General features: G+C 36.9%; 1 protein-coding gene across 1 annotated transcript in view; it reads right to left on the reverse strand.

The window, feature by feature from the left end:
* KHDRBS3 (KH domain containing, RNA binding, signal transduction associated 3) overlaps positions 1–15,616 on the reverse strand; it is a 199,861-nt gene that overhangs the window by 71,523 nt on the left and 112,722 nt on the right. Inside the window, exon 6 of the mRNA XM_011938134.1 lies at positions 1,910–2,105. Within this exon, the coding sequence (XP_011793524.1) occupies positions 1,910–2,105 (196 nt within the window). The remainder of the gene's footprint in view (positions 1–1,909; positions 2,106–15,616) is intronic.

The raw sequence follows: 15,616 nt of genomic DNA on the forward strand, positions 1-15,616 counted from the left end.
TTAATGCCTTTCCTATCATTTACAAAAAAAATAAAAAATAAATAAAAATAAAAAAATCAAAAGTACAAGCAGCAAACCCAAATGTCTTGAATGTCTCTTGCTTTTGCTTTTCCTCCTCTGGACTTTTACCTTTCAAGAATTTTTTAGTTTTATCAATCTATATAACTTATTTCCAGACTCTAATAATTAGAGTATACATGCTGAGACAGACAACATGTGTGTCTGGCTCACATGGTAGAAATCCAATCTTTATTGAATAGAAAGATGAATACATGTAATGGAGGCAATAGTTCTTTCTGAAATAAGTGGATTATGAAGCCCAAAAGGTTAAATATCTTGCCTAACTGATGTTGAAATTTATGGTAAAATGGGGTATAGGATCCAGGTTTCCACAACCTGCCTGGCAATTTCTTCTACATCATCCAACCACATCTGTATTAAATCTAAACCTAAGAGAAATCAATGTAAGCCAAAGTGGAAACGAACAGACACTGGGCCTACCTACAAGGAATTTAAGATTTCCTCTCCTTTATAGTCTCTGCTACTTTCAGGAGACTCAGCAATTATGGAAGAGCTGAGGCATAATTATTATTGTCATCTGGTGAGAATATTAGGAAGTAGGAACATTTCTAACTGTAAGGAAATCAAAGAAAAGAGAGAAACCACATCCTTCCTCGACTGATTAACAAACTTGTAAAACTTTTATGGGATTTGTTAAAATATAATTCAGTGAGTTCCCAGTATGCACTCTCTCCCAAGTATAAAGAGAGAAAAGCTATTCATTCTTGCCCTTCCAGAGGTTCACAAGCTAGGTGGGAGAGAGAAATGTAAGAACTGTAGTAATGCTCAATAGGTTGGCTATTACCACCTCTAAATTTCCCTAGCAATGGCTGACCTAAGTCTAGAAGGACACAAGGAGAGAGTCAAATGAAACATGAGAAGACCACTCTAGGCTGAGGAGGCAGTATAAGCAAAGGTCTGGAAGACTAAGATGACACAGAATGTTCAGGGAATTACAAAACCTTAAACACGTCCAAGACAAAGACTTCGATCTTACCAGTGGCCACACAGATGAGGTTGAAGAGGTTGTCTGAGGCCCAGGGGGTTACTGCAACCTTCTAGAAACTATGCAAAGAGGCACAGAGCACCTAGCAAGAGATCTCTCCTAAAGTAAAACATGAAAACCTACTAGTTCTTGCATTTTATCATTGTTACTGCTTCCCTTTCATTGACAACAGTTCATATACTCTTACTTTAACAATTTCAATTATTAATATGAATCACCTATCCATTGCTTCTTATTTTCTTCATTTATGCTAAATGAGGACACCAAAGAATTCCGTTCCCCCTCAACTTTTGCCGTTATAATTCTCTCTTATGTTAAGTCAGTCTATGAATTATATCAAAGAATCACCGAATGAAAAATGAAAAACGGATTTGCACTAATTGAAAATAGAGAACTTTTGTTTTCTTCACGGAAAAGAATTTCCACTAAGAATCCATACTCAGTAGCGTAGCTTAGAAGGAAACAGTTGAGGGTGAAACCATCTTGGTATACGCAGGCAATTATTTTTTAAATGACTGAAGGATTCAGGAGTGAAATATGGAAGAATGTTACATTAAACTCTTATAAGGGCTTGAAAATATGTCCCCTGAACCTTAGTCTTACACTTCCCCACCACCCAAATTCCTCTTCCATACCTTAAACTACTTGATGAAAAAGATCAGGGCATTTTTATACCTCTAGTATTAAGTACTTCTTTAGCGCTCAATAAATATTTGCTGAACCAAAGTATAACACTTAAGAACCAAAACAAGGTGAGGGAGGGTATGTGGGCACAATATCCAGTGCTAAGTCTGGATTAAGTCAATCTGATCAACAAGGCTGTTGTCTGACACCTTCACTTACATATTCTCCATAAGTCTCTTGTGTTGGGGGTGGCGGTGGAGGTCTGTACCCAGTTGGGGGGACTCCTCTTGCTCTGGGAGTGAGAAGTCCTCTTCCCCGACTCACTGGCCCTCGGGTGGACAGGACTCCTCTGGGAGTTGGCGTCCCTCGTGGTACTACAACTCCAACTGGCCGTGCTGTAACTCCTCCCCTTCCCCTGTAACCAAGAGGGTCAAATTAGCAGTATCTATCATAGTCTCTAACATTCTGTTATTCACATATATTTATGCCTCAGAAACAAAATCAAAGTTCTACATTTTTGTAAAAAGGAATAAGGAGCAAAGAATTAAAGCAAACATGAAACAGGTATCTACAAAAGGAAATTAAGTCATTTAGGCAGTTCGCCTAGCAACAATATAGAAGAAGTCTGGAGTCAATCTCTGGTCAGTATCCAGAGTAGGAAACTGTGATATTTGCAGAAGCCACATGCACCCAAGACTTCTATATGATGCCATGCCAGGATTACACCCAAACTCCACTCCCACACTATGAAGTGTGCCTTTTCTTGCTTATATTAGGACAAGGAAACTGAGGCTTAGAGATTTTAAAACTGTCCCAGAACAGCTGTGAGCAAAGTCAGAGGCCAAAATATATGCTACAATTCCATCAGAGAGAGAAGAATAAAATGTACTTTCCTGAATAACGTATCAACTACATGGTAATAAAACAACATTAAGTTAAGTAAACACAGGCATTTTCTGAGGTAGAATTCAACATATTCATGTATTTCTAATGTAAATCATGAGACTTCAAGTCAGCAAGGAAGGAGGTGGCTCTATCAAGAATGGCTCCACAGAAGCAAAAACCCAAGAAAATATAAGGACAGAAAAGTGTGGCTGCCCCAGATAATACGGACACAGTATGATGCACCTCATCTGGACAACGCCTTCCAGTGAGAACTGCAGCTGGCAGGGCTGGCTGCCTACAGACCAGCTTCCTCCTCCTTCAGTGTGTCTGGGATAGCGAACACGCAGTTAAAGACTCATTTTCCAAAAATAGCAAATTATCAAAACCCAAAGCTGGACTTTGAAAAGACTGATAAAATTGATAAACCTCTAGACAGGCTAAAAAAGAGAAAAAAAAAAAGCCCAAACACCAGTATTAGAAATGAAGAGGGTTTTGGCCAGGTGTGATGGCTCAGGCCTATAATCTCAGCATTTTGGGAGGCGAAGGCAGGTAGATCACCTGAGGTCAAGAGTTCAAGACCAGCCTGGTCAACATGGCAAAACCCCATCTCTACTAAAAATACAAAAATTAGCTGGGCACAGTGGCGTGTGCCTATAGTCCCAGCTACTTGGGAGGCTGAGGAACAAGAATCATTTGAACCCAAGAGGCTGAGGTTGCAGTGAACCAGGATCACACCACTGCACTCCAGCCTCAAAAAAAAAAAAAAAAAAAAAAATAATGAAGAAATACTATGAACAACTCCAAGCCCACACATTTTTTAACTTACATGAATGTGAGTGATTCTGATTCATAATGACCAACACAAAAAAAATTAAATAATCTGAATGGGCTTATGTCTATTAAATAAATTTAATCAATAGTTAATAACCTTCCAAAAGAGAAAACATCAACTCCATATGGTTTCAATCAATTCTATCAAATATTAAAGAATGAAATGATACCAGCTCTCTATAATCTTGTCCAAAAAATAAAAGCAGAGGGAACACTTCCTAACTCAATCTGTGGGGCTGGTCATTAGAAGTGCCTCCTGAAAAGTATTTCTACATTACTCATCAGAGGCTGGGACCAGTCTGGGCCAGCCAGGGAGGCCAGAGGTGACTGTCTCCAGCCTGTTCTTGAGCACTGGTTGGGACCTGACAAAGGAAGTATCCCTCAAAAATACCCTCAGAGGCTACAACTGGCCAGAGATGGGGCCAGCCCAACTGCTTGGTGACCTGCTTAGGATGAGACATATGGTCTGAGGGGGAACAAGAACAAGACCTCCCCATAACCAATATGGATAAAGACAGTCTAAAGTGAAGAACTAGAAATCAGCAGCTCTCGTGAACACAGGTACAAAAATTCTTATAAATATTAGTAAACTCCATTCTATAATGTATTAAAAGAATTATACACCATAATCAAGTAAGATTTATTCCAGGTACCTAAGGTTGATTTAATATTAGAAAATCAATGCAGTCTACCACATCAACAAGGCTAAAGTAGAAAAATAATGTGATCGTATAAATACAGGAGAAAAAGGATGCAGCCAACGGTGACACTCATTGATAACAACTTTCAGAAAATTTCCTCAAGTTGAAAAAGAACATCGGGCAGGAGTGGTGGCTCACACCTGTAATCCCAGCACTTTGTGAGGCCAAGGTGGGTGGATCACTTGAGATCAGGAGTTCCAGACCAGCATGACCAACATGGTGAAACCCCATCTCTACTGAAAAAAGACAAAAATTAGCCAGGCATGGTGGTATACGCCTGTAATCCCAGCGACTAAGGCTGAGGCATGGGAATTACTTGAACCTGGGAGGCAGGGGTTGCAGTGAGCCTAGATGGTGACACCTAGATGCACTCCAGCCTGGGCGATAGAGCGAGGCTGTCTCAAGAGAAAATGGAACATGTACAGCAAACCTACAACATACTGAATTGTGAGAAACTGAATGCGTTCCCCTTAAGATTGGGAACAAGGCAAGGATGTCTACTCTCACAACCACTATTCAACACTATAGTGTAAGTCCTACCTACATCAATAGGACAAGAAAAGTAAATAAAACTTACACAGATTTTGAAGAAAAAAGTAAAACCTCCTTTGTTCACAGGTGACATCATTGGCTACGTAAAAAAATCCCCCCAAACAGTCCAAAAAACCCCCCCAAACCCCACACCTACTCCTATACTTAATAAGATAGTAAAACAGGGAATAAAAGGTTACTAGTCAAATGCTTTCCTACATACCAGCAATAAACAGTTGGAATTTAGATTAAGAACACAAAAACATTTACTGAAGCCACAAAAAAATTGCATGTTTTGGTACAAATTTAATAAAATATGTACAGCATTCCTTTGTAGAAAACTACAAAACTCTGATAGAAGAACTCAAAGGAGTAACATCCATGTTCATGGTCATAATATTGTTAAGATGCCAGTTCTTCCCAACTAATCTACAGATTCAATGCAATCCCAATCAAAATCTCAGCAAGTGATATATTTTTAGATATTGACAAACATTTTCTAAAGTACACATGGAAAGGCAAAAGACCCAGAACAGACAACACAATACTGAGAAGAAAAACAATGTTAGAAGACTCATAATATATAATTTCAAGACTTATTATAAAGCTACAATCAATACAGCATTGTATTGGCGAAAGAAAAGACACAGATCAATGGAACAAAATACAAAGCCCAGAAACTGACCCTCAGAAATACAGTCAATTGATTACTGACAAAGGAGCAAAGACAATTCCATGGAAAATGTTTTTTTTTCAAAAAATGGTATAGGAACAAGTGAGTATCAACAAACGAAGAAAAAAAAAAAGTAGACACCTAGACACAGACCTCACATCTTTCACAAAAATCAACTCAAAATGTATCTTAAAACCAAATATGAAATATAAAACTTATAGAAGAAAGCATAGAAGAAAATCTGTATTATATTAGTTTAGTGAAGAGTTTTGAGATACAATATCAAAAGAAGTCCTTGAAAGAAAAATTGGTAAGTTCAACTTTATTAAAATTACAGACTTCTGTTTTGTGTAGGACACTATTAAAAGATAAAGAGACAAGCCATAGAAAGGAAGAAAATATTTGGGAAACATGTTAGCTGATAAAGGATTTGTATCCAAAACACAGAAAAAACTTTTATAACTCAACAATGAGAAAGCAAATGGTCCACTTAAAAATTTAGCAGGCAAAATACTTGAACAGACAGCTAACCAAAGAAGATTTACAGACGACAGATAACCAAATAAAGATGTTCAACATCATTTGTCACTAGGGAATTCAAACTAAAACAAAAGTGAGATACCACTTTGCACCTATTAAAACGACTAAAATAAATAACTGAATACACCAAGTGTTGGTGAGGATATGAAAAACATAAACTTTCATTCCTGTCTGGAATGCAACATAGTATACAGCCACTTAGAAAGACAGTTTGGCAATTTCTCGCAAAGCTAAACATAGCCTTATTGTGCAATCTAGCAGTTGTATTCCTAGGTTTTTAGCCAACGGATCTGAAAACTTATGCCTACATAAAAACTTGCACATAAATGTTTACAGCAGCTTTATTCACAGCAACCAAGATGCCCTTCAATAGATGAAAAGATAAGCAAACTGGGTTACATGCATACAATAGAAAATGATTCAGCAGTAGAAAGAAATGAGCTAAAAATCCACAAAAACTAGGAATAAATCTTAAATGCACATTTCTAAGTGAAAGAAGTCACTCTGGAAAGGCTATATAATGTATGCTTTTCAACTATATGACATACTGAAAATACTAAAACTAGAGAGATGGTTAAAAAAAAAATCAGTAGTTAACACAGGTTAAGAGGTGGAGGGAAGGTTGAATGACTAGAGCTCAGGGTGATAAAACTATTCTGTATGAAACCAAAATGACAGTGAATACGTGACACAAAGCATTTGTCAAAACCCAAAGAACTTCACAGCACAGACAGTGAATTTTCATGTTTGCACACTAAAAATCACAATATTACTGAGGAAGTAGGAGACTCTCAGGATGCAGTGCTGAATATGAACAAACATTTTAACTAGATTAAAGCATATGAAAACAACCTTATTGAAGGGGCTGAAGAAAAGTAAGCTTCGAAATGAGATAAGTCTGTCAGACTTAAGGCAAAAAAAAAAAAAAGTAAATAAGCACTGTTCTAGTTGATGAAGTTATTTTCTACAGGAAGAAGTGTGAGTACAGGTTAACCATTCTGATACCACTGTACATGTATCCTGGAACACAGTAACTAAATAAAAGAATGGTGGGAGCCAGTTTCTCAAGTTGGAGTGGAGTGGTAAGAAAAGGGAAGAGGCTATAAAGGTCAATGTGCGAACGGATTAAAATCAGAGACATCAGTATGAACTCATGTTTAGTTTACTATATTTACAGATGGTTAAATAAAGAAATATGCATAAATATGTGTATATACATAGGTTAGTACATACACATATATGTCCATTCTATGTCAGCTGAGAAAGCACAGACCTCAGCACATCCCAGAAACAACAAGCAGAACCAGCACCCTGATCTTGCTTTCTAATACCATACTCCAATAAATGGAACCTGAGCTTCTTGGAGAAGTGATTGATTTTAGGACTGGAGGTAGAAATATATAAGACTAGTCTGGAGCAACGTGTAGTGCCAGAAAGAAAGTGCTTAAAAAAAAAAAAAAAAGAAAAGAAAAGAATAAAACCCACAAATTACAGGTGTGTGTCAAAGCCAACTGAAAGAACTCCCAATGGCCAAAGCTGAGACAATCTGAGCAAGAAAAGACAGTGGTACCGAATTGTATCACAATGTGTAAAATTAATATCCATGAGTCCACACTGATAGAAATGACTGAATCAATCAATCAATAGATACACAGGAGAGAAGGGACAAATCTTCCAGATAATTTTTGTAGATATTCCACCTAGGGGAAGTGAATTGTAATTCCCCACTTCTTAATTAGGGGTTCCCCATAGTGACTTCCTTTTAAAGGATATAGTAAGGAAAGAAAGAAAAATGAGGAATTTGACAGTGGAGAAACTTGACAAGCATGACCTTGGCTACGTGATCAAGGTAACATGAGCGTAAGTCACGTGGACAGTATGTATACTTGATATGATGCGGCAAACATGGCATTTTACCTCTGTGGTTTTAGTTCCCCAAACTCATAAACCCAGGTTAATGATGAAAAAAAATCTGAAAAATCCCCATTGAGAAACATCTTAGAAAAAACTTGATTAGTACTCCTCAAAACTGATAATATCATCAAAACAAACAAGTCTAAGAAACTGTCATGGCCAAGAGGAGCCTAAGGAGACAGGAGAACTCAACGTGATGTTGTATTCCGGAAAAATGTTGTATACCTAGAAAAAGGACAGTAGGTAAAAATTAAGGAAACCTGAAATGGACTATAGTTAATACTGTACCAATACTGTCGATAATATAGTTAACAATGTGTCAATATTGGTTCATAAACTGAAATAAGTGAGCCATGCTAATAATGTAAGATGTTAATAACAGAGAAAAACCACAAGAAGGATATAAGAAAACTCTGTACTACTTTTTCAATCTTTCTGTAAAGCTAAAACTTTTCTAAAATACTAAGTACATTAAAAAAAATCTCAATTTTGCAGCTTCCTTGCAGCTATGGTGGCCTGTGATCCAGTTCTGGCCAATAAGATATTAATCAGCACTGAGATTTATGGGAAGCTCTTTAAAACTACATAGTTGGCATTCTCTCTTCTCTTTCACTCTTTTCTTCCTGCAGACATGTTTGTAAGGGCAGCAGGCTTGAAGGAAAAAGTGAAAGGCTAAGAAAAGCAGTCACAAGCTCTATGGAGCTGAGGAAGGGCAGTGTGGCATTGCTGCACAGATTTTAAGTGGGGCAGGAGAAGGACGTGATATTTCTACTGGGTTAAGCCACTACAGGTGCATTTGATATTGGCAGTTGAACCTAATCTTAACATGTCTAATGCAGTAAAAAGGAAAAAAAAAGAAACAACACTTTTTCTTCATCTCACCCTCAGGTAACCCTTTAATGACTATTGTAAATTAGGTTTTTTGTTTAAAATCCTAGACCATAAAAATTGGTACAGTAAAAATAGTTGCCATGAGCAAAAACACTGGAATCAGATTTGGATTCAATTCCTCATGTACTTACTAGCTTAACATCGACCTGCCAGTTAGCACTCAAACTAATCAAGAGTCTGAACTTTCCACATCAGTTTCCTCAACTGTGAAATTAGGCTAGATATAGAGCCCACTTTTGCGTTATTAGGAGAGAAACATGAGACAATGCATATAAAGTGTTTTGAATTTTTACTGACTCAATAAAAATCAAGTTTATTTAAACTACAATCACTCTGAACTGTAATGATGATATAACTTCTGTAGTGTCTTACTCATCTTTGTGTATCTCCAGTATATGTATCTAGAAAAATCTTCAACACGATTAGAGGAGAGAGTAGTTTGTAGCTATAGTATGTCTAACTCCTTTGTGACATTTTCATTAATTAGTGTATATTTAAACTAATTAAGGCTTCCTGTTTCCTTATCCAATATCCATGATTGCCATCCAAGGTACTATATGAATTACAAAATATTCAATATGCTTCTTGAATATATAAATGTATATCTTTCATCAAATTGGAAGACATACATTTATATATTCAAGAAGCCCATACTTCTCTTCCACAATCATTGACATTGTTGGTTATGTCCCACTGGTGTATGAAATCACACTAAGGTATTTTTATCTGCTATGGAATTTTAGAGAAGTCATTTGATATACATCTAATTGTTCTGGACACTTATCTATAAAAGACATTGTGAAAATTAGTTTTTTAAGTGCTGAAATTCCACAGGAGTGGTATTAAGCAGCAATAGCATGAACAATGCTTTAGATGACACTGGTGGAAGAAAGGCACGGTGGAGGTGATGTGCTAACACAAGAATCCTGTCTTATCACAAACTTTTCACTGAGTGCTACAAATAACATTCAGGGCAAGGCTGAACACCTGGATTGATAACATGGGGATGAGAAGAGAAAAAGCATCTATTAGCGAGAACTTGATAATCAATGACATTTTTTTTAAAAACAGAAAAGTAGATCCAAATTGATAGGAATAGGGTACCACAAACTGCGTGTAAGAGAAGAGCAAAGACAGAACATCCGCACAAAGTTTTGAAAGCAGATTAATGGATAGACTACAATGCAGTAACTCTTACTGTTTGGGGTTTTCCGCAGGGTGACCCGGTTTCTGGTCTTGAAACTCAGGTATGGAAAAAATCCAGGAAGGCTTTTGCAGTGAGCTGCCACGGTAAGAATGCGTTGAATGAACAAATACCAAAAAAAAAATATATATATATATATATAAATAAATAAATAAATATTAAAATAAAGTAAAATAAAAAAACAGTTACTCAGGAACGAATTATTTAGTTCACAGATTAATACAAAGTTTTAAGATGTAATGAAAAAGCATACACTTTGGGTTCCTACACATTAATACTCAAATGTAATTCTGTCATTTGATCTTTAAGCCTCAGTTTTCCTATCTGTAAATTGGCGTCAATAAATCCACCAGCAGAATAGCTGTGATGTTTACACCCTGGGTATATAAAGTGCCTAGCCTAAAACAGGCATGTAGTAAGTGGTAATTAGTACACAGACTTCTGCTTCTACTCTGTCCTGATACTTTCCTTTTGGCTTTAGTGAAAGATGAGCGAAGAAGACAGAAAGTACAACTCATGTCAGTTCTCATTTTACACATTTAGCAATAGTAATGTCGTCTGATAAGAGTTTGTAAACACATACTAAATTGTTTGGCTTTTGTCTACAAATTTTATGAGAAGCAGTCAAGTACAGCAGGTAAAACAATGAATTCAGTGGCAGATGCCTTGACTGCTTAAGCGAGCTCCAGCATTGCTAACTTGGTGACCTGGGAAAATACAGCTGACTTCTGGGGTTCACTCAGATGGAGCAGGACTCATGCTGACTACAGAGTGGGGCCTGCAAGATCCAGTGACAGGGCCTTAGTCTTCTCTCAGGGGTCACAGTGAGAAAAACCTTCCTAGAGATCCATTTGACATCTGTGTCCTGAAGCAATAAGCACCTGAGGGGCAACTGTGTCTTTCCTGTAACATTCCTAACACATTTGACAATCTTGCTTCATTTCTGTGAGACTGCTTTTCTGAGAGTAAAGTTTAATCATTCTAAGAGTGTTTTCCTTGCCTAAGGTTCCTATGCAAATGAGAAGGCTGACAAAAGGAAAAAGCAAAACAGCCTACAGTTAGAGTCTCTCAGAACACAGGGAAGCAACTGTCAGAGCTGATGAAGACTAAAACTTTTGAAGAGATGATGTTGGCAGCTCTTACTCTGAGCAACTCTAGAGACCATCCGAAGTGCGGTTCTAGGGCGGCGCATCTCACACGTTCCTGTGCATCCACAGCGCCTGAGGACCCTGTTTTAGGCCAGGGTGGGGTTTACACTCTGCTTTTCTAACAGGCTCTCAAGCACTGCTGCTGGTTGTCTGCAAACCATCTTTTGATGGGCTGAGTCTTAGATGCAGAGGTTGTAGCCCTTTTATGAAGCAAGTTATTGGTCATTTCTTTTCTTTCTTCTGTGTTTCATCCAATCTTCAATGCAATTAAAAAAAAAAACTAATTGAGCAACTGCTTCCTTATCCTACATTGTATAGAGTATAAAAGAAATCCAAGGCACTTTACAAGTTACAATTTAAAAAGTTACAAACTGGTTATCGGTAAAATTGTTGACAAATATGACAGTGTATAAGGAAGTACATTCTTAAGTCCAAGAGAGCTATTTTTGGTCTCTTTGTATCGAGTGAAGTCTCTGATCAGAGCTCCTTACTTATTTTGAAGCTGTATCACCCACTGTCTTCCAATTCTGATTTTTATCACGCTTTTACTTTTTTCCTTCATTTAAAAACAAAAATCTTTCCCTGTCATTTCTAACTATCAGCTCTATTGCCTTTTGGAACTATGCAGCAAAAATTTCCTTCCTCTCTGGAAACAATGATCCATTTGATAATAGAGAAGTTTGAGAGAGAGAAGTAATTTGCCTACGGTTCTGTTGAGGGACTGATCAAATATCTGTGCTACAGGAATTCAGTTTTTAGTGTCAAATTATTTTGAGTAATCAAAAAAGGAATCATGGTACAGTTTGATTCCTTGAAAACGAAATTTTAAAAATTAAGTAGGATTTGGAAGTGTGTGCTTATTTTTCTATCTCCATTTTATTGAAGAGGCAACTATGGCTTACAGAGAAGTAACCCCCAAGATCCCCAAGGTCACATAGTGAGTAAGAGTCAGGGGTGACTCTGGAAACGCTGGCTTCCCCAATGCCAGAGTTCCCCCACTCTAATCCCCAGCCTCGAACGCCCCACTTCTTTTCTGCCTCCAAGCCTTTGCACCCTTAACTGGGATGACTTCCCGCCAGCACTATCCTATCTGATTTCTTCTGTTTGTACATATCCGCTCTCCCCCTGCAGAATTACTTGCATCTTCATTTGTATTTTCATGGCACTCTTTTCTTCATGTCTCTTTTCCTCTATTTATACCACTCTGTTGTAGTTGTTTATCTCTGATTTTCCCCTATTAAATTCTAGACTTACTCAGGTAAAATACAATGCCTTCCACATCGCTGTAACTTCAATTCTTCTCACAAAAGGGATTTAAGGAAAATCTGTTATACTAATGACCTAGCATCAGAAACAGATGATTTTCAAAGAAGTTTTGAATAAAACTATTAAAACTTCTGAAAAACCAAAGTGTGGTGGGGAAGAGAGAGCCACAGTACATGAACATACTCACTGGATTCCTTTTGCCCTAAACTGTCTTAGCTCATTAGTGGATCTTGTTTTAACTTTAGGAAAAAATAAGTTGGCCAGCTAGGTGTCAACCTGCCTCCCGTTGTCATTGATATCTACAGCAGGCTCAGAACATTTCTCCAGCTTTATGTTGCACAGGACATGTAAAAGTGCTGGCCAAGCTGTAACTGAGAGAATCTGTGCCTAGTTGCATTTCTTGCCTGTTCATCCCTGGCTAGCATTTCAACTACAAGTTCTTGTCAGAAGTTACCCAGTTTGTAACACTACTTGCCTCTGTTATTATCTTCTCAAAGCCTATGAAAGTGTTTTCAAAGGAAACCAAAGATTTTCCCCTTTTTGTCTCCCCTCCGTCAGCTCCAGTGTGGCTGCTCATTAACACACCATCAGAAAGTGCTTTAATCAAAAGTAAATGAATACTGAAGGCTGATTTCAGTAGAAGGAATTCGGTGGACCTCACAGCAAGGAAAAGCAGAGAAACTCATTTCTATGGTAAGTCCTCCAGTTTTCTGTCTGAGATGTGGGGTACTCATGCCAGATGTGGGGTAATGGGGTACTTAAGCCCAGAAACTCATTTCTATGGTAAGTCCTCCAGTTTTCTGTCTGAGATGTGGGGTACTCATGCCAATGTGGGGTAATGGGGTACTTAAGCCCAGTTAGGATTAAATGCACAGACTACCCAGTAGGCACAGAGTTGGAAGGAAGGAGAGGAAGGGTGACTGGGCGGGAGAATGGCCTGAGCAGGTAAACCCAGTAGAGAAACAAGCAATTTAAATAACATTCCAATGGAGTATTTTTTATTTAAAATTTCCACAATTTTATCCAGTTAGGAAATATATTATCATTTTCCTATATCTACTCTTTCCTTAAAAAAAAAAGGACTTTTTAATATTGATTGGTACGTTAATATAAATCATACCATACTCTGGTAAAACATTTATGGCCCTAATATTAACTATTCAGTTTTCCTAATAAAACTTCTCATAACTTCATATACTATAGAAGGAAAGTACATCATTTTCAGTTATGAAGATAATCTGTAGCATCTATAATATTCTTAATCAATTTTAAAGATAATATCGTATAACACTTTGGTGTTTATGCCTCTAAAAATAAAGACTTTTTTTTTTTTTTTTAATGGAAGGCTTTAAACATTCCAAATGGCAGTGGAGTTAAGGACATTTATTTTTATATTATCAAAATAACACAATATTAAATTCCTAAAATGTGTATGCATAAAAGAAAGTTTTGCCAGAATAAGTGCATTCTGCCTTCTAGTCTACATATATATAGATATAAATTCATAAGCAACAGACACAGAATTGCCCTGTAAGGCTGGCTGCCTTACAAGAATCACAGATCATTAAAGATTCTAGACAAAAACTATCTTTTTAAATAAAATAAGAGGCAGAGAGGTGTTTTTTTTTTTTTTTTTAATTGTATGGACTTGGATTTGGTGTTAGGAGTAGAAAGACAGTAGGGGCCAGGCTGGGTGAGGGGGAACAGGAAACGAGGTCTTTGCAGCCTGGCACTCTGCACTGAGCAAGGCCTCCTACAGAGCATTCACTCCTTCATCCCTCTCTCCACCACAGAACCTGCCCTGGGAGGCTGCTGTGCTGCAGGCCCTGCTGTGGGCAGTGGGAATGTAACGGTAACCAAGATAGGAGTGTCACCCAGAGACCACGAGGCTCACCTTCTAAGTAGAGTCCCATGTTCCATAGTAGGTTAAACACTTTTTTTTTTCTTTCCAGGAAATTACAAGGAAGGAAAGTATAACTTTCCTGTAACTGTTCAATTTTTGTTATAATTTCAAATTACTAACTCTCAAGTTAGTCTGTATCTTAAGACTATCCAAACTTAGAAAAACTTGTGGTGAATTTGATGTTGCTGCTTAATTTTGGTGCTTACCTAAAGTTTTTTTCCTTAATGTTAATTATATAATTATCTTGCCAATCTGCCCAGTAATTTTATAGTAGCCAATTTAACACTAATTTTTCTATGTATTTTGAATCCTGAAATGTGCATTTCTTTATCTCACGGCCTAGAGTTAATGATTCTAAATCTTCATTTCAGTGTACATCAGAATTACATGCAGGTTAGGTATTTCTTAAGTACTGCATTATATTTCAAAAGCTGAAATAATTTATGAATTTCAGAAAACTTCTTCCTAAAATATTCTGCTATTTGTTAAATGAAACCAACTATGAATAAAAACGGTCGAGGCATTATTGCTTTTTTTTTTTTTTTTTTTTTTTTAACTACAGGGCTCCTAATGGTGATTGGTTTAGTTTTCCAAAGAGTAAACCTTAATTGTCTCATAAAATTTGGAAGACACCATTGTTTAAACAAACTAATATAAATGCAAAATTTTTTAAATGTGAAGTTAAAAAAATCTAAGCCCAGATTTTAACATGGTCCTTCAATATAAACTGATAATGAAAAGCTGCTTTGTAGACAAAACTGGCTATAAAATTTACGCACCAGTTACAGGGGGAGGCAAGAGCAGAGCACAGGAAAATGATCACTCAAAACCTGGTCAGCAAATGTATACTGGAAAGGAGAATTCCTAAAAATTCAGATGACCAGTCAATCTTCTTCAACCTCTTAAATTATTGTAAGAAACAGAGGTTTCCATTGATTGTTTCAGAGAGCACGTTTATTACTTTCACCAGTTCTTCAGAATCTTTATATCTGGACTTGAGAGCTATGTATATTTGTTTACTTGTCATTTTAATTCTTTTTGCCATGCTTATTCTGTTAGTTCAGAGTTTCTTTAAAAACACTCTTAACTCCCTGGCAGCCTTTTATAATGCATTCTTCTCTGATGTTGCTTGTCCATTTTAGTCCCATCACTTTTTCTCTTCCAGAAATGTCTTACATTTACTATTTTAATAATTTCCAGTACATTTATAGTTTTTAAAACTTTTTTTCACTCATTTAGTGGAATTTAGGGAAAAGGAGGGTACATGAATAAGCATCTCTGAAAGTGAGGTTCTTGATTAGCTATTTTTTGAAAAAGGTCTATATTGAAAACCAGTGAGTTACCCTATTTTTTAGAATAAATTCAATTTTAGCAGCCAATCATGCTTATAGTTTTTATTGTATAACAGTGTTATGGTTTTAGGCTTTGAAATTTTTAAA

Source organism: Colobus angolensis, unplaced genomic scaffold (assembly GCF_000951035.1).
Source record: "Colobus angolensis palliatus isolate OR3802 unplaced genomic scaffold, Cang.pa_1.0 Scaffold17, whole genome shotgun sequence".
In the NCBI taxonomy this organism is placed as follows: domain Eukaryota; kingdom Metazoa; phylum Chordata; class Mammalia; order Primates; family Cercopithecidae; genus Colobus; species Colobus angolensis.